Source organism: Suncus etruscus, chromosome 7 (assembly GCF_024139225.1).
Source record: "Suncus etruscus isolate mSunEtr1 chromosome 7, mSunEtr1.pri.cur, whole genome shotgun sequence".
Classification (NCBI taxonomy): Eukaryota; Metazoa; Chordata; class Mammalia; order Eulipotyphla; family Soricidae; genus Suncus; species Suncus etruscus.
Window position 1 is genome coordinate 62,108,517 of NC_064854.1, and position 13,991 is coordinate 62,122,507.

At 56.5% G+C, this 13,991-nt stretch overlaps 2 protein-coding genes across 2 annotated transcripts; one reads left to right on the forward strand and one right to left on the reverse strand.

Annotated features, from left to right (window-relative positions):
• The first annotated feature begins 318 nt into the window (after nucleotides 1-318).
• VSIG8 (V-set and immunoglobulin domain containing 8) lies at nucleotides 319-5,073 on the forward strand. Its single transcript, XM_049777184.1, has 7 exons — nucleotides 319-367; nucleotides 2,404-2,579; nucleotides 2,683-2,884; nucleotides 2,978-3,199; nucleotides 3,455-3,571; nucleotides 3,729-3,924; nucleotides 4,691-5,073. Exons 1-7 carry the CDS (start codon nucleotides 319-321, stop codon nucleotides 4,953-4,955), a joined length of 1,227 nt encoding a protein of 408 aa, XP_049633141.1. The 3' UTR covers nucleotides 4,956-5,073.
• A 6,523-nt stretch (nucleotides 5,074-11,596) lies between these two features.
• On the reverse strand, nucleotides 11,597-13,190 carry DUSP23 (dual specificity phosphatase 23). Its single transcript, XM_049777474.1, has 2 exons — nucleotides 12,908-13,190; nucleotides 11,597-11,899 (listed from the first exon to the last, which is right to left on the reverse strand). Exons 1-2 carry the CDS (start codon nucleotides 13,172-13,174, stop codon nucleotides 11,714-11,716), a joined length of 453 nt encoding a protein of 150 aa, XP_049633431.1. The 5' UTR covers nucleotides 13,175-13,190; the 3' UTR covers nucleotides 11,597-11,713.
• Between the last annotated feature and the right edge of the window lie 801 nt (nucleotides 13,191-13,991).

The window sequence follows — 13,991 nt, forward strand, 5'->3', positions numbered from 1 at the left end:
GAGGAAGAGGAATTTAACAGGTGCCTAATTACTAGTCCTGCTGGTTGCCCTGTGCCCCGCACAGAGGACAGGGAAGAGCTTGGGTGCGGGCTGGGTAATGCCTGGGTAGGTCGCCTTGTCACCCTGCTAATTAGTGATCTGGGGACTCCTCCCCAAGGTGGGGACCAGGCCCCCCCCACCCATAGAAATAACTCCCGAGGCTCCCCGGCCGGGCACTCAGTACACGCCAGAGCAGTGTCTGGCTCACTCCCCTCCACCGTCCACGCCCCACAACACCGGCCCCCAGCCCAGATGAGGGAGACCAGCGGAGAAACAGCCATGGCCCACCGAGGAACCTTCTACCTTCTACTTGTGTGCATGAGTCCAGGTAGGACTGAGAGCCACGTGCCCCCAGGCAGGCGGGCGAGCACCGCATCTGCACATGCTGGGTCCTGTCAGGAGAGAAAAGGCATGCAGGTGTGTGTGTGTGTGTGTGTGTGTGTGTGTGTGTGTGTTTAATTCAGGGATGCAGCTGTGAATGTAAAGGGGAACAGGAGCCCAGGGAAGCTGGGTCAGTTGTCCCTGGGAGGGCTCCCGGACACAGGAGGGTCAGCTTCCTGGCAGGGTGGGACTGGGGAGCAGGGAATGGTTTTGGGGAGACAGGGAAGCAGGTGTGTCATGTGGGTGGGTGCTGGGAGCAAGCGTGAAGGATCAACTGCGTTTCGGGCAGGTGCCGAGGAGGCTGGATCTGGGCACTGGGGCCTTGTTGGAGTGTGTGGGGTGTCCACACCAACAGGGCTGGCAACTCCCAGGGGGCTTCTGAGCTGAGATTGGTACCACCCCTGGCACTCCGGCTGTTGGCAGGACATTTGGGGACTTCTCCTCCTCCCAGGAGATAAGCTGAGGCCGGGTTCCTGGGAGGAGGTTCAGGGAGAGGCTGGGTAAGGCTGGGACAGGCAGGAGTGGTAGTGGTAGGGTGAGACCTCATTCTCGCTGGGTGGTGGATGCAGGCAGCCCTGGGTGGAGCTGCCTCCGTGGCTGCCCGTGGCCCAGGGTTCTGGAAGAATCTGCCTCCAAGGATCTTTATCAGGAGCCCGGGCTGTTCCCTGGCTGCCAATTGTAGGCTGAGTTCCGTTAGTTCCAGCTCCAGGGCCCATGGTGGAGCAGATCTCAGCTTGTGACTGATACTGCAGAGCACAGGGCACTTGTGTTGGTTGTTTGCATGAGTATTTCTGCACTGTGAAACAAGTGTGAGGCCTGTGAGATTCTGTGCATACACATATGCGTGTGTATGTGTGTGTGTGTGTGTGTGTGCATGTGGGGCATGAGGCAGGCACCAGGAGGGTGTAGTGTGCTATGAGGACAAAGAAATGCAGGGTGCATGGTACAGGAGGTGGTCCCAGGACAGAGTAGACTGTGAGGGCTACTGAGTAGGGTGGGAGGCCCAGAGGGCTTGTGATCTCCAGAGAGGTAGCAGGTAGGACACTGGCCCTGCCGCTTGCTAGGGAGCCCAGCACACCCCCTCCAACTCCTTGCCAGGCCAACCGGTTGGGGCACGTGCTGGCTCAGGAACAGCTCGGGCCTGAGTCAGTGGGCATGGACGCGGAGCACACAGCTGCCCCATATGCACTGCTACCCCACCCCATGTCCACACACCTTCTCAGGCCTGTGTCCACATGCACACATACTCTTCTATACACATGCATGTAGCCAAGTACACACCCACACACAACTACTCATCCATGCACACAAACCCATTCACACCCCACAAACCCAGAGCTACACACCCAGACACAACCACATGAATACACACACAAACTCATGCTCAAAGTCAACCATATACAGTTACATACAAACACACATCTCTACATAGGCACATATACATACCCATTCACAAACCCTACATATAGTAAGACATCTACACATACACCCATATACACACAGAGTAATACATTTATACATAGACATATATATAGTGATATACACACATATACAAAGTTATATATACAGCACACATACAATCAATATACCCATACACACCTACACAGTAATATATGTAATCCACATACACAGGCATATATATACATACTCATATACAGTAATAGATATACAGTTCAGTTATATAAACAGTATGTAACACATTATGAACACATATACACATATATAACACACCCTTCACAGATATGCAAGTCATATACACACCCACATACATATGTACAGACATTTATACACCCCCTTGCATGTATACAAACACATGAGCACACCCATTCACATGCCCATATATAGTCATATATACATAGTCATGCATATAAAACATTTCTACCCAGTCACCCATATGCACATGCAAACACACATGCACACAGACACCGTGAGTCCATACACACACTGAGCCTGGCTCTGTGCCCACTGTTCCACCTTTCCCAGCACTTCTGTCTGCTGTGAGAATCAACGGGGATGGCCAGGAGGTATTGTTCCTGGCAGAGGGGGACAACGTGAGGCTGGGCTGCCCCTACCTCCTGGACCCAGAGGACTTGGGCAACAATGGGCTTGACATCGAGTGGATGCAGCTCAACTCAGACCCAGCGCACAGAGAGAATGTGGTGAGTGCAGGCACCACCGTGCCCCTTCAAGGCTGAACAGCCTGGGTGCGCTCTCTGCCCTCTGGGCTCCCTGGCTCAGTCTCTCTATCCCCTCTCCTCACAGTTCCTGAGCTACCAGGATAAGAGGATCAACCACGGGAATGTGCCACACCTGCAGCACAGAGTCCGCTTTGCTGCCTCGGACCCCAGCCAGTATGATGCCTCCATCAACCTTATGAACCTTCAGGTGTCTGACACGGCTACCTATGAGTGTCGGGTGAAGAAGACCACCATGGCCTCCCGGAAGGTCATCGTCACTGTGCAAGGTAGAGATGTGCTCTCTCCCCCTGGGGCGGGGGGCTCCTCTCCAGACTTGGGCTCTCGCTCTATACCCTGCTCACTCACCCACTTCTCTACAGCGCGTCCTGCCGTGCCCATGTGCTGGGCCGAGGGACACATGTCACATGGCAATGACTTGGTGCTGAAGTGCTTTGCCAGCGGGGGTACTCAGCCGCTGTCCTACCGCTGGGCCAAGATCAGCGGGCACACGCACCCCTACCGCGCTGGCTCCTACCACTCCCAGCACAGCTTCCATTCAGAGCTCTCCTACCAGGAATCCTTCCACAGCTCCATCAATCCAAGTGAGTACCGAAGCACAGGGCCTTTCTAGGAGCTTCTCGACCTGTGTGGTGGTGGACCTAGGGCTTAACCACTTGCTGCCCTGATCCAGGAGGATTGTGGAGCAGGGTGCAGCTGTGAGGCTCTGGGGAGAGAGCTCAGATGAGCCAAGGGACTCTAAGCGCTCCTCCAGAGACCTTCCTTGGACCCCGCAGGGGGACAGAGCTGGGATGTGTCCGTGCCTGGCCCCATGAGCCCTGATGAACCTGTTTTCTTAGGTATTAACGGCGACCTATTGCTGAAGGGTCTGACCAGCGAGGACAACGGGCTGTATCAGTGCACGGTGGCCAACCATGTGGGCTACAGTGTGTGTGTGGTGGAGGTGAAGGTGTCAGGTAAGTCGGGGGGCGGGGGGCTGCACAGCCCAGGAAGAAGCCTCCCACCCCTGGCCACTCTGGGGAGAGGGATGAGCTGTCACGGCGTGCTGTGCTGCGCTCCCAGCCCCGGCGCACCTTGGCTAAAGCGCTCTCTCCTCTCTGTCTCCCCTCGCAGATTCGCGACGCATCGGCATGATCATCGGGGCCGTCCTGGGCTCACTCCTCATGCTCGCCTGCCTCATGATGGGCATTTGGGGGCTAGTTTGCTGCTGCTGCGGCGGCGGTGGCGTCGGCCGCGGGGCCTTCGGCTACGGCGGCGGGGTCGGCGGGGCCGGCGCTGGGGCCTGCGGCGACCTGGCTAGCGAGATCAGGTAAAACCTGATGCATGCAGCATGCGAGGGCCTGGGGTCGGCGCCCCGCCCTCCTCACCCCCGCCCGCCCGCCCGCCACCTGCAGCGCCGCGGAGTGCCGGGACGCAGCATGCCCACCTGCGCGACGCATGTTTTCCCCGCATCCTCCCGCCCGCACGCCCCGGTCCCCGGCTAGACTGTACGCTCCTGGAGGGCAGGGCGCGCGTCCTACTTTCGCGTCCGCGCCAGCCGGCCGCACTCCGGACGGGCTAGCTAACAAACGTCAAAACAGTAGCCGTAGAGCTAGATACTTTCAGTAGGTAGAGACGCGCTAGAAATAAAAACAAACGTAGGTCCAGTGTAGAGGTGCTAATGATTGCAGTGCCCGGGAGGGTGAGGAGAGAAGTCAGGGCAGGAGGTGAGGAAGAAGAGCCAGGAGGCAGAGAGACCGAAAGGCAGAGAGTGAGAGTGAGAGAGATGAGAGAGAGAGGGGAGGCACAGCGCAGAGAGGGTCGGTGGCTGCGCCCACGGCTCCGCGTCTCTCCGAGAACGTTCTGCTAGGGCGTTCCAGGGGCGACAGCGCGCGCCGGCGGGACGCATGGGGACAGGCCTGCCCGAGGATGTCCGAGCGCCGGGTCGCCGGCAGGAGCGCAGGTGCAGCCCAGCGAGCGAGCGAGCGAGCGAGGCGGGGCAGGTGGGGCGCGGGCCATTTGCCGGATTCCGCTGTGCCCAGGCCGTGCCACGCGCGCCGCGGGAGTCAGCTTACCCGCGCCTGTTGTTTCCACAGAGAGGACGACGTGGCGCCCGGGTGCAAGGTCAGCGGGCGCGGCAGCCGCGTTTCCCAGCTCCTGGGGTACCCCACGCAGAACGTCCGGCGCTCCCGGGGCCGCCACTACGCACCCGCACCCTGCGGCGGCCCGGAGGACGTGGCGCTCACGCCCCGCCCCGCCGCCTGCGAAGCTGGGCCCGCTCCGGTCTACGTCAAGGTCCAGAGCGCGGAGCCCGAATGCACGCAGGCGCCGCTGCCCCAAAAGGACGGGCTCCTGGTGTGAGCGTGCCGCGCCGCGCCCCGGCCGTGCGTTCCGGCGGAGACACGCGCGCTCGGGATGGCCGCACGCCCCGGTGGGACGTGCGCTCTCGGGATGGCCGCGCGCTCCGGCGGGGACGCGCGCTCGGAACGGACTCCCGCTCCGGCGGGACGCGCGCTCGGACGGGACACGCGCGCCTGCAAGAGCACGCGCTCTGGCTGGGGACTCGCACGTCGCCGGGTCTGGGTGCAGCTCCCTCGGGACACGAGGAAGCCCAGGAAGGGACAAAGGGAGGCGGCGGCGGCGGCGGCAGCCACTGAGTCGGGCCGCGATTCGGGACAGGGGTGGAAACAAAGGCGAAAGGCGATCGCGCCAGGCTGCCCGGGCCGGGAGGGCGGGTTTGCACCGAACAACTGTGGGAGGGTCAAGGCCGGCGCAGCGTTAGCACAATAAAGACACTGTTAAGACAAGATGGGACGAATCACGACTGCCATCCTTCTTTCCTTCCGCGAGCCGGATGGAATGCGCCGGGGGGGAGGGGGTTTCCACTCCCACCTGCATCAGGCAGGAGAAGGAGAGGCTGCCTGTGCGCCCTGCAGACTTGTGGGTCGGATGGGACAACCTGAGGGCCAAAGGCTCTGAGTCTTGGAGACTCGCGCACCACGCGGGGTTTTCCCCGTCCTTCTCTTCAGTCCTGCTCTGCATTGAATTGCCCTGGCCACCCCCAACATTCGGCAGGAAAGCGAAGCTCCCGCCAAGGTCAGAAGCATGGGTGGGAGGGGCTTCAGTCCTGTACCCTGGGCTCTGGGGTTGCTCCTGACCTGGGCTTTCCTCCCAGATCCCTTTCTAGAAGCCTGGAGGCAGCCCCCCACTCCATCAGCCGGTTCACCAGCTCCTGCTGAGCTCACTGTCTCTGAACAGTGTCTTCGCAGGTTCCAGCTTTACCTTAGGGGCCCCTGGACGCCTCCCTTCAGCTGTGTCTGGTACCCTGGGCAGGTTAGCTGTGGGGCACACTGGGTGCCTGCTCCTGCAAGGTGAAGCTTGTGGTTCCTTCCAAGTGGTCTTGTTCTCCCAGGCCATGACCTAGGCTCTGGAACTCCCATTAGGATCATTAGATGGCCAGGTGGACCCAAGTGCCTCCTCTGGGCAGGGCAGCCATGCACAGCTGCAGCCATCGCGGGAGACTGAGCGTGGAGAATCTTCTTGGCTAGCAGCAGGGGTGGGCGTGCCGGTTCACTCCCTGTGTGAGTGACTCAGGCTGGTGGGGAACATACTAGGGTTGGGGATAGAAGGAGCCTGCTTGGGAGAAGTTTGATGTTGGGGAGAAGGCCAGTTTGGGGGAGGCCAGTGTTTGGACAAAGGCTATGGGCAGTGTCTTTGGGGTTGGGTGTTGGGGGCAGGGAAGTCCACATCTGTACTGTGTTCACACAAATGTGAAACCTATTTTCTGCTGACTTCAAGTCCCTCTCCCCTCAGACCTGGTTCATGGGGGTTGAGTCAAGTGAGTGGGGTTTGGCTGGAGCCCAGACAGCAGGCAATGCTTCTGTTTGAGAGATGCTAGGCTTCCCTCCAGTCTGCAGGGTGAGCCCCTTCTCTGTCCCAAATTCATTGCCATTTCTGTGCACAGGCTTGGGACTTAGGGGCAGTGAGGGAATGATTTTGAGCTTAATTCTCCCCTCTTTGCACCCCAAAGCCCCAAAGGATTACCATTGACTTGGGGGTTTCTCCTCTTCCCTTCCTGCCTTTTTCCCCATCACTGTCCCACTTCTCAGGAACTTCCATCCTCTTCCTTCTTCACTGTGGGCCCCCTCAACTACTGCCTGAGCTTCTTCCCTTTTTCTGGGGTTCTGCTGCAGTAATGACTCCAGAGCTTGGCATGTTATCCCCAGGTAGATGGACTTAGAGACTCCAGAGCCATTTTTTTTTAATCATCCAGCAGATGATTGGTGGTTGAGGGTTGTGCTATGACATCAAACATTTAAGAAAAGAAAAAGGGACCAATAGAAGGAAAATGAGCCAAAAAGATATGTAAAAAGAAAATTACCCTGATAATTACTGATTTTTTTTTTAAATTTTGGGTCACACCTGGAGGATCTCAGGGGTTACTCCTGGCTCTGTGCTCAGAAATTGCTCCTGGCAGGCACGGGAGACTATCTGGGATGCTGGGATTCAAACCGGGGTCCATCCTGTGTTGGCTGAGTGAAAGCTAACACCTTACCACTGTGCTATTGCTCTGGTGATCATTGACTTATTTTTAAATGAAAACATGCATCATTGCTAAATTAGCAGCAGCTATTTTCTCTTCAGTGAGACAAGAAAGCTGTGTGACTTAGCACAGAGACACCAGCTCCGCGTGTGGCTCCTGAAACCCCTCCACACAGTCTCCTCATCTTGGCTGCCCTCTTGAAGTGGTTCCAACAGTGAGCCCTTGAGAGATCATGCGGGGTTCAAGTGAGGTCGGGAGGGGCAGAGCTGGCTCAAGGCTCTCACCTGAAGAGCCCCATGGGGTGCTTAGATGTGGCTTTGGGGAGAGGGCTGGTGCCTGAATCAGCAGTGAGATCAAGGTTCAGTGGTTTCTGGGACCTAGTCTCCCCAGCTCTGTGGGCAGGATGAGTTGCAGGGAACACGGCCCACAGCTGGCACTACACGGAGCATCATCCACACCTATTGGACCATCAGAGTGATCATTGGCTTCTGCACTGCCAAGCTGAAGGGCAGAGTGAAGGTGTCAGTGCAGTGTGGGGGCAGAGTCATACCCAAAACTTAGTTGCTCTGAGAAGGCCCTTGAAACCCTGAGAATTGTTTGGTTGTAAAGAACAGGTTGTGTGTGTGTGTGTGTGTGTGTGTGTGTGTGTGTGTGTGTGTGTGTGTGGAATGTACCTACCCCAGGCCTTAGCAAAGTCTAGGATTTAGCAAAGTCCTGAAGTGGGTAGGCCTGGGAGTCCAGTCTGGACTACAGGTGCAGGGCGAACGCAATAGATACACCTCCCCCTTGCCATCCAATTCCTCCCCTCCCAGCGTTCCCCTTTCCAGAGACCTATGGGATAACTAGACTCTGTCAGATCTGCAGTGACCCCTCGTGACACTGCCCTGCAGAGGGACTTAAAAGTGTTAAAATGCTGCATCCAATTAACCCCTTTCCACCCATACCCACCCTTTTAATTACCTTCCACTCACCCTTCTATCTTATGCACCCACTATCCATCCATTTAACCTTCCTCCTACCTACTTCTCCACCCTTCTTCTCTCTCTATCCATGGACCCACCCTCACAGCTATCCAGAATTAAAATTTTTTTGGGGGGCCACACTTGGCAGCGTCCAGGGGTTACTCCTGGCTGTGCGCTCAGAAATCACTCCTGGCAGCCATGGGAGACTCTATCAGATACTAGGGATCAAATTTGGGAGAGCTGTGTACAAGAAGACAAATGCTCTACCCACTGTGCTTTTCCTCTAGCCCTCAGATTTTCTTTTGTTTGTCGTTGGGCCACAGCCTGCAGTTGGTTCCTCTGTGCTTAGGAATCCTTTCCTGATGGGGCTTGGAAAACCACATGGGGCACAGAGATGAAACCTGGGTTGGCTGCAAGTGCCCTGCTTGCTATCCTCTCCCCTTGTCTCTCCAGCCCCCATCTGGCACTTAAAAAACAAAGGCGAAAGACTTAAGCAATGTGAAGAGAAACCAGAGCTTCCACCAGGCACTTTTAAACTCTTGCTTTATGTCCTTCAACTCTGTCTGAGTTCAGAGCATGACAAGGCTGAGGTCTCACTGAGAGGGCAGGAGATCCAACTGTTGTGGTCATCCCCCAGGGTCCACCTCTCGGGGCTCTATCCATCAGGAATCCCTGGTTTCAGGTCAAGTGCTGGCCTGTCTCCACAGCCTGTAGAGATGTGAGTTAGACTTCCCTTCTCTACCATGTGTTTCCCTTGCAAGATCCTGTATCACTGTGGGAGCTGAGAGAGGACGGACTGGTCCCTATGTCCCCATGGACCTCAGAAACAAGGGGGATGGTAAGAGGTACAGTTCCCTGGAGGCAAGGAAAGAAGCCCCCAAATCAGTGAGGAGCAGGCTCAGAGCTGTCTGTTTACTACTGTCAAACAAAACCCATTTCACGCACTTATGCACTTATGAGAATAGCTCGCCGAGTCAGGCAATTCAATTTCTGCCTGTTTGCTTATTTTCTCCTCCAGCTCCCTGAACAGACGCCAGAGCTGCCAAACAGGAAGAACTGAGGTGAGTGTTTTTTTTTTTTTTTTTGTGATTTTTGGGTCACAACCCACCAGTGCTTAGGGGAAACGCCTGGCTCCATGCTCAGAAATTGCTCCTGGGGCCCGGAGAGTTAGCACAGTGGCGTTTGCCTTGCAAGCAGCTGATCCAGGACCAAAGGTGGTTGGTTCGAATCCTGGTGTCCCATATGGTCCCCTGTGCCTGCCAGGATCTATTTCTGAGCAGACAGCCAGGAGTAACCCCTGAGCACCGCCAGGTGTGGCCCAAAAACAAAACAAAACAAAAAATTGCTCCTGGCAGGCACGGGGGACCATATGGGAAGCCGTATTCGAACTGATGACCTTCTGCATGAAAGGCAAATGCCTTACCTCCATGCTATCTCTCTGGCCCCTGAGGTGTTTTATTTATTTACTTTTGTTTTGTTTTGGGGCTTCCCCAATAGTACTGAGGCCGCAGTTGTGCCTTGGAGACTGTGTGGTGCCAGAGTCAGCCTGGATCCTGTGCACGATACCCTGCTCAGCTATTCCCCAAGCCCAAGACCTACTGCAGGTAAAGCAGGTGGAAGCCAGAAGTTTGGAGGTGTCAGCTAGAGACACATGTCCAGGAGAAGCATGGGGAATGTCCTCAGGGTTCTACTTTGCTCTCCTTCCTGCCAGCTTTCCCATATCCCTGTACCACAGCCTGGAAGTACACAGCCCAGGTAACCTGCACTGCCACTGCTCCCAAGCTTGTTCCTGCCTGTTCCGTGCCCCAGGCTGCAGGAGGCCAGGTAGATGAGAGTTTATATTAGGCATGAGCACTGATTTTACAGAAGGGGAGAAGCCCTGGAGGAGGGGAGGGGTCTGAGGAGGAGGGGAGATACCCCAGCCTTGAACCAGTCAACACTGCACTGTAGCAGGAAGAGTGAGTATGAAACTAAAAGGTCAGGGACATCTGCCGTCTGGTTACGTGTTTTGGCACCACACAGGCACTCTTCAGGCGGGCAGAGTTCACGGGGTGGTATCTCATTTCACTTGTGTCTGGCCCTGTGTTCCTATGTAAAGCTGAGGTGGCATGGAGTCCATAGCCCAGCTGTACATGCGTATGTGCACACGTCTGTGTGTGCATGTGCCTGGACAGCCGGGACGGGGGCAATAGGGACAGGATGGCGCTGGCAGACCCTAATTCTGAATCGCTGTGTGTGCAGCATCCTTGTTTCTTGGGCCAGGCTGACCTGGGAGGGGACAGTCCCCTGCAGCTTCCTCTGGGAGGGATGGTGGGAGGGCAAATGAATGAACCCGCTCCTTTCAAGCCAACACTCACTTATTTAAAATCCATTTCCTTAAGCACATAATTACATGTTTATTTCCCCAAGGAACTCTCAGGCAGAAGAGACCTGCTTAAATTAAGGGGGCGGCGGGATCAGGAGAGAGAGAACCAGGGTCTCAGGGGAAAGGGAGGCAGCACCAGAAGGTAGAAGGGGGGGGAAGGTGGGGATCCTTCGGGAACCAGGCAGGAACAGGGGTGGGGTGGGGCAGCTTCTGGCTTTATTTCTGCACTTGATCCTATTCTTGGATCAAATGGTCATACAGCCCTTCCAGTGCAGCCGACCAATGCTCCATGCAGACACCATACACATGACCGTGTACATAGACAGCACATACACACAGGCACCACATACGTGACCATGTACACAGGCACTCACTGCACAGGAAATACATGTGCACAGTGCCCTCTGGAAGGCTCTGGATGTCTGAGAGACACATGGACCCAACGCTGGTGGGGCAAGGGTTGGGGATGCTGGATGGGGGTCCCCATGCCTCCCACTCTGCTTGATTGTAGGGGTGGGAGAGGTTGGGTGGGAGTTCCCCTGCATCCCACTCTATGCCTAGATTGGGGTGCTTAGATGGGGAATCCCCATTCTGTGCTCATTCTATGCCTCTATGTTGGAATGTCAACCTCCTGGGCAGGCTGGCAGGGGAGCAGGGGCAGGAACTGATCTCTCAGACTTGCTCCCCATGAGAGCCCCGACCTGGTGGATCTTAGGTATGGTCTCAGATATGTCACAGGGGTTGGAACTGGGGCATCCTGGGCTCTGAGCTGAGGCACTGCAGGGCTCCATACACTCAGCACACACTCCCTAGCTCAGTCTGGCCTATCTCAGGAGAGGCTCTGCTGGGCAAGTGGGTCCGGTTCTGGGCATATTGGATCTTCTTGGTCATGGGTGTGAGCTGGGGCTGTGTTCTCCCTCTGGCCAGCTCCTGGGGGGATACCATCCCTAAATCTTCAGGGACATAGAAGCAGAGCTCAGAGGCTAGGATCTGTTTTCCCATATGGTCACTGCTTTATGCCTGTGGCCAGCCCTCCTGAGCCCCAGCTCTGAGGCTGTGACAAAGGGTCCCTTTCCTCCATGCTCCCCATCTGTCTCCTGTGAGCCCCAGAAACTTGGAGTCCTGGGCATGGTCTAGTTCGTGAAGGTTTATTTCGGGAGCAGCTGCAGGACCCCACTGATGAAATGCCACCAGGGTGCCCATCTGCTACCACTGTGGAGTGTGCAGATGTCTAGCTGGGGCCAACAGCCTACTTGATGTGCTGGTAGTACTGGAACACGGCCTTCTCCTGCTCGTGGGTCTCGATGGAGCCAGGCCGAAGGTGCCGCACTTCAGCGATGGCGTCTCCTGCTGTCAGGCCCTGGGCCTTCACCAAGTAGCAGGCCAGCATGGTGCCTGTGCGGCCCAGACCCAGTGCACAGTGCACTGCCACAGCCTGTAAGGGGGCAGGGAACGCTGAGCTCTGCTCCCAGACCCTTAGAGTGTGTGTGTGTGTGTGTGTGTGTGTGTGTGTATGTGTGTGTGTGACAACACTGAGCTCTACTCTACTCCCAGACCCTTAGAGTGTGTGTGTGTGTGTGTGTGTGTGTGTGACAACACTGAGCTCTATTCCCAGACCCTTAGAGTGTGTGTGTGTGTGTGTGTGTGTGTGAGACCCACACTGAGCTCTACTCCCAGACCCTTAGTGTGTGTGTGTGTGTGACCCCCACTGAGCTCTGCTCCCAAGCCGTGTGTGTGTGTGTGTGTGTGTGTGTGTGTGTGTGTGTGTGTGTGTGACCGACCCCCAGCTCAACACAGAGGGGTGATCTTCATGGTCATATCTACCATAAACCTAAACTACCACCTTTCAAACTAATCTTTGCTTCCTTTGTATCTTCTAGAATTAAAAACAAAACTTCATTTTCTGAGAACATGCCTTTAATTTATTTTTATTCTTATTTCTTGGTTTTTGGGCCATACCCAGAAGCATTCAGGAGTTACTCCTGACTCTGCACTCAGAAATCACTCCTGGCATGCTCAGGGGCTCTTGAGGATGTTGGGTATTGAACCTGGGTTGTCCACATGATAGGCAACCCGCCCCCTGGCCCCCCCCCCCCCCGCTGTGCTATTGCTCAGTTTTTAATTTTGTTTTTTGGTTTTGGGGTGCTCAGGCTTAACTCCTGTCCCTGTGCTTAGAAATCACTCCTTGTGGGGTTCCAGGTATTCTTTGGGGGTGCCAGTGGGTGGCCCACAAGACAGGCAGTCAGTCATTACCTGCTGCATAATAGGTCCAGTGCCCAGGAGGAGGGTATGGCCCAATGCTCAGCGTGGCTCCGTGAATGTGGACCGGTCGCTGCTTGGTCCCCCAAGTCTGGACCCCAAGCCACACAGCTGCAGATCCGTCCCTCCCACCGCACCCCTGCAGGCCTGTCCCTCCCATCGCGCCCCTTTCGGCCCCGCTGACCTCTCCGCGGCCGCTCGCTTCATCCACCAGCTGCACGAAGCGGTCGATCTGCTCGGGCGCCGGCGGGCTGAAGTCGGGGATCCGCAGGTGGTGGTGCGTGAGGTCCGGGCAGCTGCCGGCGTGCGGGGGGTTGCGCTCGGTCAGCGACACCAGGTGCCGCACGCCGCAGTCTCGCAAGAACTGGTAGTGCGCGGGCAGCCGGGGCAGTGCCAGTCCCGCCAGCCGGCCAGGAAGCACCCAGGAGAAATTGGGGGGCTGCGCGCTCATGGCTGGGGGCAGGGCGCAGGGTCAACGGGCTTTGGCTCTGCCTCCTTCTGGCTTCACTTGATCTCTAAGCCCCGCCCAAATGGAGTCATCCGGAAGATGGAGATTGGTCGAGGTCCCAGATGGCCCGAGAGAGACGCTAGTTGGTTGGCTCTGTGCTCTCTGTGGGGCGGGACTACTCCCGCTGTGAGGACGGGGATTGGTGGAATTTCATGAGCGGAAAAGGGAAACATGTTTTCCCGACTGAGTCGCCAGGCTTGGGCTCTGCTGCCACCCGGCGATCAATAATAGGTATTGCACCGCCCGTGGTGGCCTTGGCTATAACTACTGGTCATTCATCAACTGTCTAATGGGGGTCGCCTGGTCACTTAGTTTTCATTGTCCAGTGGGGTCACCCCTGACCACAATGGGGCCACCTTTAGCACAGAGAAGATTGGGATTTTTGCCTCGTTCCTTACCTTGGCGGTGATGGGAATGGTTTGAATTTGCTAATGTTCAGCCCCAGACAGTTGATGCGTGTAGAAGCTGGGAGTCCCTCTCTCTAGCATCATCCCCAGTTCTTCCATGCGCCCCTTTCTCTGTGCGGGCACTGAGTGACCTAGAAGGATGAGATACCGGCCGACCTGCAGACTGCAGATACTCGTAGGTAGGCGGTTAGGTTGTGAGCCAGACTGTGGCACTTTTAGGCACCACTGCCCTGGCTCTGGGGGGGCAGTGAGGGCTTAGGGACTGGAGACTCTGGGTCCAGGGCCTTCCTTCATGCAGTGTCAGGGGAGGGGAAATTGGGCCCATTGCCCATCAGGGATGTAAGTGACTGGCC